The sequence below is a fragment of the Carcharodon carcharias genome, chromosome 34 (genome assembly GCF_017639515.1).
Source record: "Carcharodon carcharias isolate sCarCar2 chromosome 34, sCarCar2.pri, whole genome shotgun sequence".
NCBI classification, from domain to species: domain Eukaryota; kingdom Metazoa; phylum Chordata; class Chondrichthyes; order Lamniformes; family Lamnidae; genus Carcharodon; species Carcharodon carcharias.
Genome location: NC_054500.1, coordinates 18,920,991 through 18,937,532, shown reverse-complemented (window position 1 = coordinate 18,937,532; position 16,542 = coordinate 18,920,991). Strand labels below are relative to the sequence as shown.

At 55.0% G+C, this 16,542-nt stretch overlaps 1 protein-coding gene across 1 annotated transcript in view; it reads left to right on the top strand.

The window, feature by feature from the left end:
* Window positions 1-1,625: 1,625 nt before the first annotated feature.
* LOC121272493 (myotonin-protein kinase) overlaps window positions 1,626-16,542 on the top strand; it is a 36,286-nt gene continuing 21,369 nt past the window's right edge. The window contains 3 exon segments of the mRNA XM_041179095.1: window positions 1,626-1,785; window positions 8,737-8,828; window positions 14,461-14,544. Coding sequence (XP_041035029.1) covers window positions 1,626-1,785; window positions 8,737-8,828; window positions 14,461-14,544 — 336 coding nt within the window.

The window sequence follows — 16,542 nt, the reverse complement described above, 5'->3', positions numbered from 1 at the left end:
GCAAGACACTGGGGATGCTGGAGTCCTGAAATAAAACACAGAAAATGCTGGGAGGACACAGCAGGTCAGAGAACAGCTAGGGAGAGAGAAGCAGAACTCACGTTTCAGGTCCATGATCTTCTGACTGAACACACACCAACCCCAACACAAGAAGAATCTCTCGGGACGCTCTAGAGGGAGCTTTACTCTGTATCTAACCCCGTGCTGTACCTGTCCTGGGAGTGTTTGATGGGGAGAGTGTAGAGGGAGCTTTACTCTGTATCTAACCCCATGCTGTACCTGTCCTGGGAGTGTTAGATGGGGACAGTGTAGAGAAAGCTTTACTCTGTATCTAACCCCGTGCTGTACCTGTCCTGGGAGTGTTTGATGGGGACAGTGTAGAGAGAGCTTTACTCTGTATCTAACCCCGTGCTGTACCTGTCCTGGGAGTGTTTGATGGGGACAGTGTAGAGAGAGCTTTACTCTGTATCTAACCCCGTGCTGTACCTGTCCTGGGAGTGTTTGATGGGGACAGTGTAGAGGGAGCTTTACTCTGTATCTAACCCCGTGCTGTACCTGTCCTGGGAGTGTTTGATGGGGACAGTGTAGAGGGAGATTTACTCTGTATCTAACCCCGTGCTGTACCTGTCCTGGGAGTGTTTGATGGGGACAGTGTAGAGGGATCTTTACTCTGTATCTAACCCCGTGCTGTACCTGTCCTGGGAGTGTTTGATGGGGACAGTGTAGAAGGAGTTTTACTCTGTATCTAACCCCATGCTGTACCTGTCCTGGGAGTGTTTGATGGGGACAGTGTAGAGGGAGCTTTACTCTGTATCTAACCCCGTGCTGTACCTGCCTGGGAGTGTTTGATGGTGACAGTGTAGAGGGAGCTTTACTCTGTATCTAACCCCATGCTGCACCTGTCCTGGGAGTGTTTGATGGGGACAGTGTAGAGGGCGCTTTACTCTGTATCTAACCCTGTGCTGTACCTGTCCTGGGAGTGTTTGATGGGGACAGTGTAGAGGGCGCTTTACTCTGTATCTAACCCCGTGCTGTACCTGTCCTGGGAGTGTTTGATGGGGACAGTGTGGAGGGAGTTTTATTCTGAATCTAGCCAATATTGTGGTTGTTCTTCAATTTCTTTTCAGTGGCATTGGGTGGGATTTTGGGCATCGTCACTCTCCAAATTTTCCAGCCCGTCCTGTCTGTGACAGAGCCATTGCTGTCGGGGCCAGAAAACCCCGGCCATTGAGTGCAGTAGGTGTGAAAATTGTATTCCATTGTCTGTCCCAACACGCAAAAAAGGAGCTTAACTATCGCGATTATTGTGATTATTTTTACTAATTGGCTTTTACGGAGTGTAATTTTAAAAAAAATTACACTGTGCAAAATATTAAGTGTGCAGTGATAATTCTTGCTTTAAGAGGAATGCTCATTGTGGTTGCAGACAGTTTTAAACAGGCAACCAGTTGCTCACCCAGTAGCGGAGGGTAAAGCAAGAGGAACAAGGGAGAGAACAAGGAATCGTTGTCAGGCAGGTTGTGTGAAGAAGTTTTGTCCAGTTTAAAAATTCGGTGGTGTGGGGTGAAGTATGGAATGATCCGATTGATCTAATCTCGTGGAAGTGGAGGGACTTTAAGATGGAAATGTCAGCAGTGATCCGACTGAGAGAGTTGGAATCGCTGATTTTAACAGGAAGGCTGATTGGTGTCGAGGGGCTGCTGGATGTTTTAGTCTGTGTGTTCGAGGAGCTGAGGAGGCCACTATTGGCGGGCGAGAAACACGTCCGGGATTTCCTCCTCTGGGGTAAGTGTCTTTCATGGATAAAAATCTATTACCCGTTTGTGGAAGCTGTCAGTGGGTAGCTCTCCTGCCCCTGAGTCGGGACCCATCAAGAGGTCAAGTTCAGCTCCAGAGACGTGCGGAGCTGAGGGGGTGCTGCCCTGTTGGTGGTGCTGTCTTTCCGATTCAATGTCAAACCAAGGCTCCGTCTGCCCTCTCAGGTCAGTGTAAATAGATCGAAGATGAGTAGGAGAAGTCCTCCCAGGAGTCCTGGTCAATATTTACCCCTCGGCCAAACAGGAGAAACGGGTTATCAGGTCATTTGTCACATTGCTGTTTGTGGGATCTTGCTGTGCACGAATTGGCTGCCGCATTTGCTACACTACAACACTGATTACCTCATTGGCTCTAAAGGGCTTTGGGATGCCCTGAGGTTGCGAATGGCGCTACGTAAATGCAATCTCTTTCCTCCCCTCCTCTAGAACGGGCTCCAATTCACTGCAATCCACCCTCTGCTGTCGATCTACCATGATGTGCTTCATCACGAATCCCAGGAAGCTCCCTCTTTACCTCACCATTGCCAGAGTGTATCCTCTAAACCAGTGCTTCTCAAACTTTGCCATCCTTGGACCACTTACCAGGGGCACAATACCCCACAGACCACCTAGCAGCAACGACCCCCCCCCCTCCTCACCCCCCCTCACCCGCTTTCACTTGCCACTTCAAAAAAAAAACTCTCCAGAATTAATTGGAGCCTGTGGAATCGCAAAACATTTTGCTGCTTTTTCGCTACTGAATGTATTAAATTTACGTGAGTTAATATTCCTTGTAAAATATCAAAAATAAATAATTAATCCATGCCAGAATCAAAAGTGTCCACATTTTCACACTATAAACATTAATACCAAAAGAGAACACACTTATTTGCAATATTCCAACATGTGTCATAAAATCGCCACAATAATCTTCTCCTGGGAAACTAATGCGTATCTCACAACGCTATTCATCAAACCAGATCGATAGTAAGGTAAACCTTGCTAATAAAACTATAGCCGTTTGGTGGTACAGAACTTGGGTGTTGCTGAAAAAAAGACATTCTGTCAAAACTTTTCCTGTTGCACTCATCAGGACAATTTGCAACAAAATACCAATGTCAGGGGGAGCAACAACTTTACACCGTATGAGAAGAGAGTGCTGATTGGTTGGTTCACACATTGTATGAAGCTGTTGCTCTCCCCCTGACATTTGGTATCCTTGCGCTTGTCCTGATGAGTCCTAGGTGAAAAACTTCGACAAGGTGTCATTTTTCATCAGTAATAAAAAAAAACCCGCCTTGTTCTTGCTCGGGATTGTGATGATTTGTGCCGTGCAGTTGTCACGAGCCGGCCTGTTTGTGTGATGCCCTGCGAGAGGTGTGTGGGGGGGTGGTGGTGGTGGTGGTGTGTGGGCTCGGGCCTGTTCTCTCGTGTCCTCGACTGTGGTGTTGCAAGTCAGTGGCGTTGCATTTTGGAACACTCTGTGGGTGGGGGCAGGGGGGGTGGGGGAAGCTCAGAGACCAGCAGTGGTCAGCGGGACGCACTTTGAGAGCCACTGGTCGATATATCGCACTGCCCCCCCAATTGTCTCCCTTCATTCCTACTACTAGCGCAGTGCTGTATAGAAGGTAGGAAGCTTTCTAGAGTACATGAACAGACAGATATTGAGCACTAATGGTAGGAACAGGGGGTGTACAAAGGAAGAGAATGGGGGGGGGCAGTGGGATATATCGACCAGTGGCTCTTAAAGTGCGCTCCGCGGACCACTGCTTGTCTCTAAGCGTCCCCCGAGTTGTTCCAAAATTTAAGTCACCGATTTACAATGCCACAGTCTAGGCTGTGAGAGAACAGGCCAGAACCCACCTCCCTCGCCTGTTGTGCGATGTACATGTACAGGAGTAGGCACTGAGATAGAAAGAAGCAGTTCAGAATCATCAGGCACTGTAGAACCATGGAGACTGCAGATGGCAACTGGTATCTAATATACAACATGGCTTAACCCTTCACTTAGGCCCAAAAAGGCCTCAATAAACCATCCATTGCAGTCAGCTCCACAGGCCCCAGGGTTTGATCAACCGTGAGCCTGAAATAAATTCCCGAATATTAACTCACAGCAAACCCTGTTCAGCCATCATCCCTGTGCTCGCTGACCCATGTTGGCTCCCAGTTGAGCAATGCCTCGATTTTCTGATCCCCACCCTCGCTTTCAAATCCCTCCATGGCCTCGCCCCCTCCCTATCTGTAACCTCCTCCAGCCCCACAACCCTCCGACACATCTGCACTCCTCCAGTTTTGACCCCTTGAGCATCCCCCGATTTTAATCGCTCCACCATTGGCGGCCGGGCCTTCAGCTGCCTGGGCCCCAGTCTCTGGAGTTCCCTCCCTAAACCCCTCCGACTCTCTCTACCTCTCTCTCCGCCTTTAAGGCACTGCTTAAAACCTTCCCCTTTGACCAAACTTTTTCCCATCGCTCCTTACATGGCTCAGTGTCAAATTTGTGCCTGGTAACTCTCCAGTGAAGCACCATGGGATGGTTTACGATTTTGTAGGTGCTCGATAAATGCAGTTGTCAATTGTTGCTGGTCTGAGCTGGTTCAGCAACAGGTTTGCCATCAATACCCTCGACACTTGTGGTCAGAATCATAGAATAGAATCATAGAATGGCTACAGCACAGAAGGAGGCCATTTGGCCCAATGGACCTGTGCTAGCCCTCTGCGAGAGCAACTTAGCGAGTTCCATTCGCCCGTCATGTCTCTGGTACTCCTGCAGAAAAATTCCCTTCAAGTATTTATCCAATTCTCTATTGAAAGACCCAATTGAACCTGCCCCCACCATGCTCTCGGGCAGCGCATTCCAGACCCTAACCGCTCGCTGCGTGAAATAGTTTCTCCTCATTTCGCCTCTGGTTCTTTTTCCAGTCACCTTAACTCTGTGCCCTCTGGTTCTCGATCCTTCCGCTAATGGGAACAGTTTCTCCCGATCGATTGCGTCCAGACCCCTCGTGACCTTGAAAACCTCGACCAAATCTCCTCTCAAACTTCACTTCCCCAAGGAGAACAGCCCCAACTTCTCCAGCCTACCCGCAACTGAAGTCCCTCATCCCTAGAACCACTCTTGTGAATCTTTCCTGCACCCTCTCTGAAGCCTTCACACCCTCCCGAAAGTGCGGGGCCCGGAATCGAACACAATACTCCGGTTGTGGCCAATCAACGAGAGAGAGGGAGAGAGAGAGAGAGACAGGAAGCCCAACAGTTCTTAAACCCAGGTCGCAAACTGGTGCAGTGTGCTGGAAAACTCATTGCTCAATGTCAGACAAGGTCAGGATCAGGGACGCACACTGCAGTTAAATAGCTGGCCTAAGCTCGCACAGGAAAGAATGACCACCTGTGCTGGAGGGCTGGCAGTGATGACAGGGGAGAAGTTAAAAACAGAAAACGCTGGAAAAACTCAGCAGCTCTGGCAGCATCTGTGGAGAGAGAAAGAGAGTTAACGGTTCGAGTCCGTCTGTCTCTTCCTCAGAGCTGAAGAAAGTCTACGTTGACCCTGTTTCTCCCTCCACAGACGCTGCCAGACCTGCTGAGTTTTTCCAGCATTTTCTGTTTTTGTTTCAGATTTCCCGGCCTCCGCGGTATTTTGCCTCCATCGGGAGGAGGAGAGAGACCCGGCTTTGGAGGGACGGGCTCTTAGAGGCTTAAAACAAAACTTGGTCTCGCTCTAACTTGGCACAGGGAAGTTGGAGCCCAGCCAAGCCCCTGGATCAGTGCGAAACATAATTAAGAGAGGATGACTTCACTCTGCCCGGAGCAGCTGTCCTTGTCCATTAGCAGCAGAGGCTGCCCTGCAGCAGAGGATGCATTTTATCCCTTGCGTTCCACTCTGTCTCGGGCTGAAGCTTTGCAACTGTGGAAGCGGCAACAGAAATACACGGTGTGATGGAATAAAAAAAGCAATTTCTGACTACTTCTATTCCTTCCTGCTTCTCTCCACACCTACCCCCAACCCCACCTCCCTAACCCCTCTGGACCTCCAGCATATCCCCCAGCTCCATCTGACTCTCCCCAGGGAATGGTCCCATTCGTCGACTTCCCACCACCCCACCCCTCCCCCTCCCACACACACACAACCCCATATGATTAAAGGAACCATCCCTCCTTGCTGACGGAGCGAATGCTGGAAATACTCAGCAGGTCTGGCTGCGGAGAGGGGAAACGGAGTTAACATTTCTCAGAGAAATGACCTCTCAGCAGGACCTGGTGAAGGTTAGCGAGTGAACAGGTTTTGAGCAACTTCAGAGGGAGGAAAAGGGTGGGGGGTGGGGGATGGTGGTGGGGGGGCGGGGGGGGTTGGGGTATGTTGGTGGGGTGAGTGGGGGGGGGCAAGCCAAGGATAGAAGGAAAGGGAAGATCTTTGCGGAAAGCAGGGGAGATAAAAACTGTTAAAGGGGGATGATGGCGCAAGGCAACCATCATGGGGCCAGTTAAGGAAGAAAAGAAGAGAAGGATCGCATTTATATAGCGCCTTTCACTGCCTTCGGGCATCCCAGAGCACCTTACAGCCAGTAAAGTGTCTTTTTTTTTCACGTGTCATCACTGCTGTGATGTCGGAAGCCACAGCCAGCAAATTTGCGCACAGCAAGATCCCACAGACGCCGATGCGATAATGACCCGTCAATCCCTGTTTTTTTTGGGGGGGGGATGCTGGTCGATGGGTTAAGTATCAGCCAGGACACTGGGGAGAGCTCCCCCTACTCTCCTTTGCAATAGTGCCGCGGGATCGTTAACACCCACATGAGCGGGCAGCCGGTACCTCCGTTTAACATCACATCTGAAGGACAGCAGCTCCAACAGTGCAGCACTCCCTCAGTACTGCAACTGGGAGTCTCAGCCTCAATTTTTGTGCCCAAGTTCCTGGGACCTTGCAACTCAGAGGCAAGAATGCTACCAAGTGAGCCGTGGAAGGGCAGGAGCACAGCGCATGTAGATGGGATACAGCAGAATAGTCAGCCATCAGCCGCAATTTGAAAATAAAAAGGAGGCAGGGGGTGTGATTGTTGAGCTCAGTGCCGATTCCTGACTTGCCTGTCAAGTCCCGAATCGAGAGATGAACTGGTTGAGCTTCATTGGGACAGTGCAGCAGGCCGAGGGCAGAGAGGTCAGATTGGGAGCTGGACAGAGAATTGAAATGACAGGAGGAAGGAAGCTCGGAGCTTTATTTGCAGCCTGGATGGAGGTGTTCAGTAAAGCAATTCTTCCTAAGTGACCTGGGCAGTGAACACTGGTGGACTATTTGACTGGGTATGGCATCACGGTTGAGTCCAAATCTGTACTGCGTAACAGTACTGGCCTCCTTATTTACTCTGTCAAAACCCCTTTATAATGTTGAACTCCCCTATTAAAACTTTCCATCCCATTTAACACAGTGTAGATCTTTTCCAGACCCCAGTCCGCAACAGAATAAACCTCAGTGGGTCTCATCACTGCAAGAGGGGGCAGACACCTGGTGACCTTATCTTTTTTGTCAACTGGTGGGCTGAGTGCAGGAACGGCTGTCCAGCCGCACCCCCCACACCTCCCCCTGCCCCCGCCACAACACTCACCCGCCCCGCACTGTGATTTCTCAGCCCCCTCCAGTTACCCCAAACACCAGGGACCGTCTGCAGTGAGGAATAGTACAACCAAAATACTTGCAGCTTGTATTGGTAGCACTGGAGGGTGGGGGGGGGCGGGTGGTGGTTGTTGCGGGGGGGGGGGGGTGTGCGGGGGGGGATCGCCTAGACATCACCTATTGGCAGGCAAATCAACCATGGGGGGCATCGCACACCAACATGGCGCTGCTCTCGCTGGCAGCCACCCACATACCCAGCGGGAAGCAGGAGGTGGCCGTCGAGGACACAACCCTCTGAGTTCGGCTTTAGCTCGGCGGACACTAACCCTGCCTCTCGAGTCAGAACGTCTGTGGGTTCAAGTCCCACTCCAGAGTCTTGGGCCCATGACCTGGGCTGACCCTCCCAGTGCCAGTACTGAGGGAGGGCTACACTGTCAGAGCGGTCATCTTTCAGGCGAGATGTCAAACTGAGGCTGTGTCAGCTCTCTCAGCTGGGCCTGAAACTCCCATATGGCACTATAAGGTGGGGGGTGGGGGGTAGTTCTCGCCAGCGTCTTTAAAGCAAATTACTGGAAATCTGAAATAGAAAGTGCTAGAAAGACTCAGCAGGTCTGGCAGCGTCTGTAGAGAGACGGGGTTAACGTTTCAGGCCAAGCACCACTCTCCTTGGCGTCCGAAACAACAGGTTATCTGGCCATTTCCACATTGCTGTCTGTGGGATCTTGCTGTGCGCCAACCACACCCCCTCCCCCACCACCACCCCCCGCCCCTTTCCCCCTCCCACCTTCCTTCTCCTTGGCCCAGGACGAGACATTGCTGGTTAACACCATCTGAAACTGTCATGGAGGACGTGACCCATTGGTCCCATCAAGCCTGCCCCACACACTCAAGATGGCAGCAGCATTGCCCCCAAAACACACCTTTCCCCCCCCACCCCCTCCCCTGCCAGCGCCCCCCCCCCAACTCTCAAACCCCTCTCCTCCAAACCCCCCCTTCCCACCCCCCCCCACTTCTCCTCCACCATCCCTCGTCCTCCGCTCCCACACCCACCCCTCCCCCCCTCCGTGTCCCCTACACTGCAACAGCGACTTCACTTTTAAAAGTGCTCCATTGGCCGTAAAAAGTGCTTTGGGGGCGCCCTGAGGTTGTGACAGGCGTTCAATTTAATTTTTCCCTTCCTCCTGCCCTCCCTCACTCCCTCCCTCCCTCCCTCCTACCCTCCCTCCGACGCCGCGAAGCTGAGTTAACCCGCTGTGGGACGTCTCCCGGCGTGGCTGGAGGAAGGGGCTTGGGGAGAGCTGCTCTTGACCCCCTGTTGTTTTGTGCTTTACCCAGCCGATCCAATCGTAAGGGAGGCGAGGCCCCTGCAGCTGCACAGCAACGACTTTGAGGTCCTGAAAGTTATCGGCCGCGGAGCCTTCAGTGAGGTAGGTGGCCGGCCAGTGCCAAGCTAGGGACTTTGTTTCGATGTACCCTCGCCGTCTCCCCGAGCGGGTTCGACTGGCACCTGCTGCCTTGTTCGTTCTCTGAATGCCGGGTGGGTTAGTAAACGGGGCCCACCAGTGGTCTCTCCATAGGCAAGGGCAAAGAACTCACCCACTTGGCAAAGAGATAAAGGCCAGGATCATAAGGCAAAGAATTTGCAGCACAGAAGCAGGCCATTTGGCCCAACAGGTCCATGCTGGTGTATACGCTGCACACGAGGCCCCTCCCACCCCCTCCTCTACCTCCCCTCATGTGTTTATCTAGCTTCTCCTTAAAGGCATCCATGCGATTCACCTCAACTGGACCCCCCCCCACTCCTCCGTTTTCTCATTCTTTCATGGGGTGTGAGCATCGCTGGTACAACCAGCATTTGTTGCCCATCCCTAATTGCCCTTGAACTGAGCTCGGCCATTTCAGAGGGGCATTTTTAAGAGTCAACCGCACTCGGTGGGTCTGGAGTCACACCTAGGCCAGACTGGGTAAGGGCAGCAGGTTTTACATACAAATATACCATCTAGGAGCAGGAGGAGGCCATTCGGCCCCTCGAGCCTGCTCCGCCATTCAATAAGATCGTGCCTGATCTGATTGTGGCCTCAACTCCACTTTGCTGTCTGTCCCCCGATAACCTTTGACCCCCCCCACCCCCACTTGTTAGTCAAGAATCTATCTACCCTGGCCTTAAAAATAGCCGATGACCCTGCCCACCACCGCTCTCCAGGGAAGAGAGTTCCAAAGATTCACGACCCTCTGAGAGAAACATTTTTTTCGTCATCTCCATCTTAAATGGGACACCCCTTTATTTTTAAACTGTGTTCCTTAGCTCCGACCTCTCTCCTTTCCCTCCCTAAAGGGCGTTAGTGAACTGGGTGGGTTTTTTTAGGACAATCGCCAATGGTTTCGTGGCCGCCATCAGCGAGGCTAGCTTTTAATTCCCTCGTGGAAGTGAGCCCCACATGCACAAAGTCGCAGAAATTTATGGTACAGGAGGAGGCCATTTGGCCCATTGTGTTCATGCTGTCCAAAACACAAAGAGCTCTCCAGCTAACCTACGTTCCATCTCCTGGTCCATAGCACTGTGTGTTACGACACTTTAATTGCACACCCGGACGTTTTATTTAAGTGCGATGGGAGTTTTTTGCCCCTTTTCGGGCACTGAGTTAGAAAACCCGGCCACGCTTGAGGTGAAAAATTTGCTCAACTCCTCTCTGGTCTCCCTACCCATCGCTCTAAACCTGTGCCCCTGGGTATTCAGCTCTCTGCTCAGGGAAACAGGTCCACTCTTTAACCAGGTCCCTCATCGTTTTAAAACCTCAGTTATACCCGCCCCCTCGCAGCCGCCTCCGTTCCCAAGGAAACGACCCCCAGCCCTATCCAATCGCTCCTCAGCGGCTGAGACCCTTCGTAGGTGGCAACATCCTTGTAAATCTGCCCCGTACCCCCGGTCGCCAGCGCGCGACCTGAACACGCTCTGGGTAAAGAAGGTTTAAGAGGGGAAGTGACTGGAGGTGCTCAAAACGATGAAAGGATTCCGATAGAGTCAAGGGGGGAGAATGTGTCTGCACTGGCTGGAAGGTCAGGAAGCAGAGGTAACAGGTTTAAAATAATTGACATAAGGAGCAGGGTGGGGGTGGGGGGGGTGGAGGGGGTTGGAGACGGGAAGGATATATTTTTTTTAACGCAGTGAGTTGTTGTGATCTGGATTGCGCGGCCTGAAAGGATGGTGGAAGCTGGTTCAATAGTGACTGCGAGGTGCACAACCCCCAAACCCCAGGGGACTCACTGAAATCACCAGTCCCCCGGGTCAGACAAGTCGACGCAGAACCCGTTTGACAACTTTGACCACAGTTCGCGAAGTGTCCGAGGGTTTGTGGGGTGCAGGGCGTACGGAGGAGGGAGGGGTGGGTGTGGGAGCGGAGGACGAGGGATGGTGGAGGAGGAGTGGGGGGGGTGGGAAGGGGGGGTTTGGAGGAGAGGGGTTTGAGAGAAGTGGGGGGGGGGGGGCGCTGGCAGGGGAGGGGGTGGGGGGGGAAAGGTGTGTTTTGGGGGCAATGCTGCTGCCATCTTGAGTGTGTGGGGCAGGCTTGATGGGACCAATGGGTCACGTCCTCCATGACAGTTTCAGATGGTGTTAACCAGCAATGTCTCGTCCTGGGCCAAGGAGAAGGAAGGTGGGAGGGGGAAAGGGGTGGGGGGTGGTGGTGGGGGAGGGGGTGTGGTGGTGCTGGGGGGAGGGGTGTGGTGGTGGGGGAGGGGTGTGGTGGTGGGGGGAGGGGTGTGGTGGTGGGGGGAGGGGGTGTGGTGGGTGGGGGGAGGGGTGTGGTGGTGGGGGGAGGGGGTGTGGTGGTGTGGAGAGGGCTGTGTGTTGGTGGTGGTGGTGGGGGAGGGGGTGTGGTGGTTGTGTGGGAGGGGTGTGGTGGTGGGGGAGGGGTGTGGTGGTGGGGGGAGGGGGTGTGGTGCTGGGGGGAGGGGTGTGGTGGTGGGGGGAGGGGTGTGGTGGTGGGGGGGAGTGGGGTGGTGGTTGTGTGGGAGGTGTTGTGGTGGTGGTGGGGGGAGGGGTGTGGTGGTGGGGGGGAGGGGGGTGGTGGTTGTGTGGGAGGTGTTGTGGTGGTGGTGGGGGGAGGGGTGTGTGGTGGTTGTGTGGGAGGTGTTGTGGTGGTGGTGGGGGGAGGGGTGTGGTGGTGGGGGGGAGGGGGGTGGTGGTTGTGTGGGAGGTGTTGTGGTGGTGGTGGGGGGAGGGGTGTGGTGGTGGGGGGAGGGGGTGTGGTGCTGGGGGGAGGGGGTGTGGTGGTGGGGGGAGGGGTGTGGTGGTGGGGGGGAGGGGGGTGGTGGGGGGGGGAGGGGGTGTGGTGGTGGGGGGGGGGGGGGTGGTGGTTGTGTGGGAGGGGTGTGGTGGTGGGGGAGGGGGTGTGGTGGTGGGGGGGAGGGGGGTGGTGGTGGGGGAGGGGGTGTGGTGGGGGGGAGGGGTGTGATAGTTGTGGTGGGGGAAGGGGCGGGGGTGTGGTTGTGGTGGGGGGAGGGTGTGGTGGAGGGGGAGGGGGTGTGGTGGTGGGGGGGAGGGGGGTGGTGGTGGGGGAGGGGGTGTGGTGGGGGGGAGGGGTGTGATAGTTGTGGTGGGGGAAGGGGCGGGGGTGTTGTTGTGGTGGGGGGAGGGGTGTGGTGGTGGGGGAGGGGGTGTGGTGGTGGGGGGGAGGGGGTGTTGTGGTGGGGGGGAGGGGGTGTTGTGATTGGGGGGAGGGGGTGTTGTGGTTGTGGGGGAGGGGGTGTTGTGGTGGGGGGAGGGGTGTGATAGTTGTGGTGGGGGAAGGGGCGGGGGTGTGGTTGTGGTGGGGGGAGGGGTGTGGTGGTGGGGGAGGGGGTGTGGTGGTGGGGGGGAGGGGTGTGGTGGTGGGGGAGGGGGTGTGGTGGGGGGGAGGGGTGTGATAGTTGTGGTGGGGGAAGGGGCGGGGGTGTGGTTGTGGTGGGGGGAGGGGTGTGGTGGTGGGGGAGGGGGTGTGGTGGTGGGGGGAGGGGGTGCGGTGGTGAGGGTAGGGAGTGTGGTGGTGGGAGAGGGGTGGTGTGGTGGTGTGGGGGAGGGGTGTGGTGGTTGTGTGGGAGGTGTTGTGGTGGTGGTGGGGGGAGGGGTGTGGTGGTTGTGTGGGAGGGGTTGTGGTGGTGGTGGGGGGAGGGGCGGGGGTGTGGTTGTGGTGGGGGTAGGGAGTGTGGTGGTGGGAGAGGGGGGGTGTGGTGGTGGGGGGAGGTGGGGTGTGGTGGTGTGGGGGAGGGGTTGTGGTGGCAGTGGGAGAGGGGTGGTGTGGTGGTGTGGGGGGAGGGGGTGTGGTGGTTGTGTGGGAGGTGTTGTGGTGGTGGTGGGGGGAGGGGGTGTGGTGGTTGTGTGGGAGGGGTTGTGGTGGTGGTGGGGGGAGGGGTGTGGTGGTGGGGGGAGGGGGTGTGGTGGTGGTGGGGGGAGGGGGTGTGGTGGTGGGGGTGGGGGGAGAGGGTGTGATGGTGGGGGAGGGGGTGTGGTGGTGGGGAAGGGGTGTGGTGGGGGAGGGGGGTGTGGTGGTGGGGGAGGGGGTGTGGTGGTGGGGGAGGGGTGTGGTGGTGGGGGGAGCGGGCTGTGGTGGAGGAGGGGGGCATGGTGGTTGGGGGGAGGTGTTGTGGTGGGGGCAGGGAGGTGTGGTGGTTGTGGGGGAGAGGGGTGTGGTGGTGGGGGGAGGGGGTGTGGTGGAGGAGGGGGGCGTGGTGGTGGGGGGAGTGGGGTGTGGTGGGACGGAGGGTGTGGTGGTTGGGGGGAGTGGTGTTGTAGTGGGGGCAGGGAGGTGTGGTGGTTGTGGGGGAGAGGGGTGTGGTGGTGGGGGGAGGGGCTGTGGTGGTGTGGGAGAGGGCTGTGTGGTGGTGGTGGTGGGGGAGGGGTGTGGTGGGGGGAGAGGGGTTGTGGTGGGGGAGAGGGGAGGGGTTGTGGTGGTGGTGGGGGGGGAGGGGGTGTGGTGGTGGTGGGGGGAGGGGTGTGGTGGTAGGGGGAGGGGGTGTGCTGGTGAGGGGAGGGGTGTGGTGGTTGTGGTGGGGGGAGGGGCAGGGGTGTGGTTGTGATGGGGTAGGGGGTGTGGTGGTGAGGGTAGGGAGTGTGGTGGTCGGAGAGGGGTGGTGTGGTGGTGGGGGGAGGGGGGTGTGGTGGTGGGGGGGTGTGGTGGTTGGGGGGAGGGGTGTGGTGGTTGTGTGGGAGGGGTTGTGGTGGTGGTGGGGGAGGAGGGTGTGGTGGTGGTGGTGGTAGGGGAGGCGTGGTGGTGCCAGTGCTGGGACTGGCCCTGCGTAGTTGGCATGACCTCAGATGGGCTGAACAGCCTCACCCTGTGCTGCATCCAGGGCTCCTGCCCCCGATTGCCAGCGAGGGACATGCTACTGGGTATCGAGTTGGGGCAGGAGCAGTCCCAGCCTTGAATCCACCCACCAACCCAACCCCCTGCCCCCAACTCCTGCTCGTTCCCACTCCTTCGCCCAGGGCTGGTGAGGGGTGTCAGGGGCCAGTGGAACTGGATGTGGGACAGGTTCCCCCATTGAGCAGAAGAGGAGGGCAGCAATTGGAAGCAGAAATCAACGTTACCATTACTTTTGCGTCACTTGCACTCGTTGAGAACCTATGAAACTGTCATGGAGGGCGTGACCCATTGGCCCCATCAAGCCTGCCCAGCACATTCGAGATGGCAGCAGCATTGCCCCAAACACACCATCCCCCAACCCCCCCAACCTCCCACTTCTCTCAAACCCCTCTCCTCCAAATCCCCTTCCCCCCCTCTCCTCCTTCACCATCCCGCCTCCTCCACTCCCACATCCACCCCCTCCAATTCCCTCCCTTACCCTCCTCCAATCCTTCCCCTCGAATCCACGAACCCGTGGATCTCCATGAAGCATTCACTCTCTGTGGTAAAGCAGCGTGGGTTCTGCGCCGACTGTCTGACCTGACACTGGCAAATCCGATGAGTGCGCTGGGGTTGGCGGTGGGGGGGGGGGGGCGGTGGGGGTGGCGATGAGCCTCGCTGTCATGGCCAGACTGCAGGTGGGCAGAGCGTCGTAAGCCTCCTGTGTTCTTTCTGCTAGATTGCGGTGGTGAGGCTAAAGCACACAGACCGAGTGTATGCGATGAAGAGGATGAACAAGTGGGACATATTAAGCCGAGAGGAGGTAAGAGGCTTTGCAGCCCCATGAGGGCCATCGACCTTCAGACCAGGAACGTATGAACACCTGAATTAGGAGCAGGAGTAGACCATTCAGCCCTTTGAGACTGCCTGCCCGTTTGATAAGATCATGGCTGGTCTGACTATGGCCTCAATGCTACTTTCCTGCCTGCCCTCTGTTGTAAGGTTATATGTTCTCTCATGGAGCAGTCTAGAGGCCTGTTTGGTTAAACAATAACTGCTTATTAATAGCACATATATACATATATACAGGATGCAGTCCTGACTAGGTGCTATCTTCATACTGACTTCTACCAGACTCTCCACTGCAGTCTACTACTCCCATCTGACTCTTTACATCATCATGTGGGTGGTACTGTTGGCAAGATGTGACCAATGGAGATCCCTGTTGCTCTCCATTGGTCACATCTTGCCAATATGAAAATAGCCCATTTATGCATACTCTCTGGCAGCTAACCAATTCTCTAACCAGACTAATATATTATCCCCTACACCACGAGCTCTTATTTTGTTTGGTAACCTTTGCCCTGCACCTACAGGAACTGTAACCCACATGTGTCGGTGACAGAGCTGAAACACCAAATTTGCTGGGGTCACTGGGTGAAGAAATTGTGGAGAGGGGTTAATACTGAGAGTGTAAACAAACTCACTACAGTAATACAAACATTAAGACTGAATAAAAACATTCCCTCTACACTGTCCCCATCAAACACTCCCAGGACATGTACAGCACAGAGTTAGATACAGAGTAAAGCTCCCTCTACACTGTCCCCATCAAACACTCCCAGGACAGGTACAGCATGGGGTTAGATACAGAGTAATGCTCCCTCTACACTGTCCCCATCAAACACTCCCAGGACAGGTACAGCACGGGGTTAGATACAGAGTAAAGCTCCCTCTACACTGTCCCCATCAAACACTCCCAGGACAGGTACAGCATGGGGTTAGATACAGAGTAAAGATCCCTCAACACTGTCCCCATCAAACACTCCCAGGATAGGTACAGCATGGGGTTAGATACAGAGTAAAGCTCCCTCTTCATTGTCGCCATCAAACACTCCCAGGACAGGTACAGCACGGGGTTAGATACAGAGTAAAGCTCCCTCTACACTGTCCCCATCAAACACTCCCAGAACAGGTACAGCACGGGGTTAGATACAGCGTAAAGCTCTCTCTACACTGTCCTCATCAAACACTCCCAGGACAGGTACAGCACGGGGTTAGATACAGCGTAAAGCTCTCTCTACAGTGTCCTGGTACATGAATCACAAGAAGTTAGCATGTAGGTACAGCAAGTAATTAGGAAGGCAAATGAGATGTAGGTCTTTTTGCAATGGGGCAGGAGTATAATGGAAGGGGAATCTTGCTACAACTGTACAGGCATTGCTGAGACTCTAGAGTGCTGTGGACAGTTTTGATCTCCTTATTAAGGAGGGCTCTACTTGCATGGGAGGTAGTTCAGAGAAGGTTCATGTGGCTGATTCCTGGGATGAAGGGGTTTGTCTTACCAGGAAAGATTGAGTAGGTTGGTCCTATACTTATTGGAGTTTAGAAGAATGAGAGGTGATCTTATTGAAACATATAAGACTCTGAGAGGACTTGACAGGGTGGATGCAGAAAGGATGTTTCCCCTTGTGGGGGAATCTAGAACTAAGGGGCACAGCTTCAGAATAAGGGGTCTCCCATTTAAGACAGAGATGGGGAGAAATTTCTTCCCACAGAGGTTCCTGACTCTTTGGAATTCTCTCCTGTAGCGAGCAGTGGAGGCTGGGTCAGTGAATATATTCACGGCTGGGTTAGATTTTGATTTCTAAGGGAGTCGAGGGCTATGTGGGCAGGCAGGAAACTGGAGTTAACAGCACGAGCAGATCACCCATGAGGGCAGGATTTTGTGTCCCGCGGGTGGGCACGTGTCAGGCGTTGTCGCTGTCCAATCGCGCGAGGTTTTGTTCAGCGGCCGCGCACACAGCAGTCAGAAGAGCGC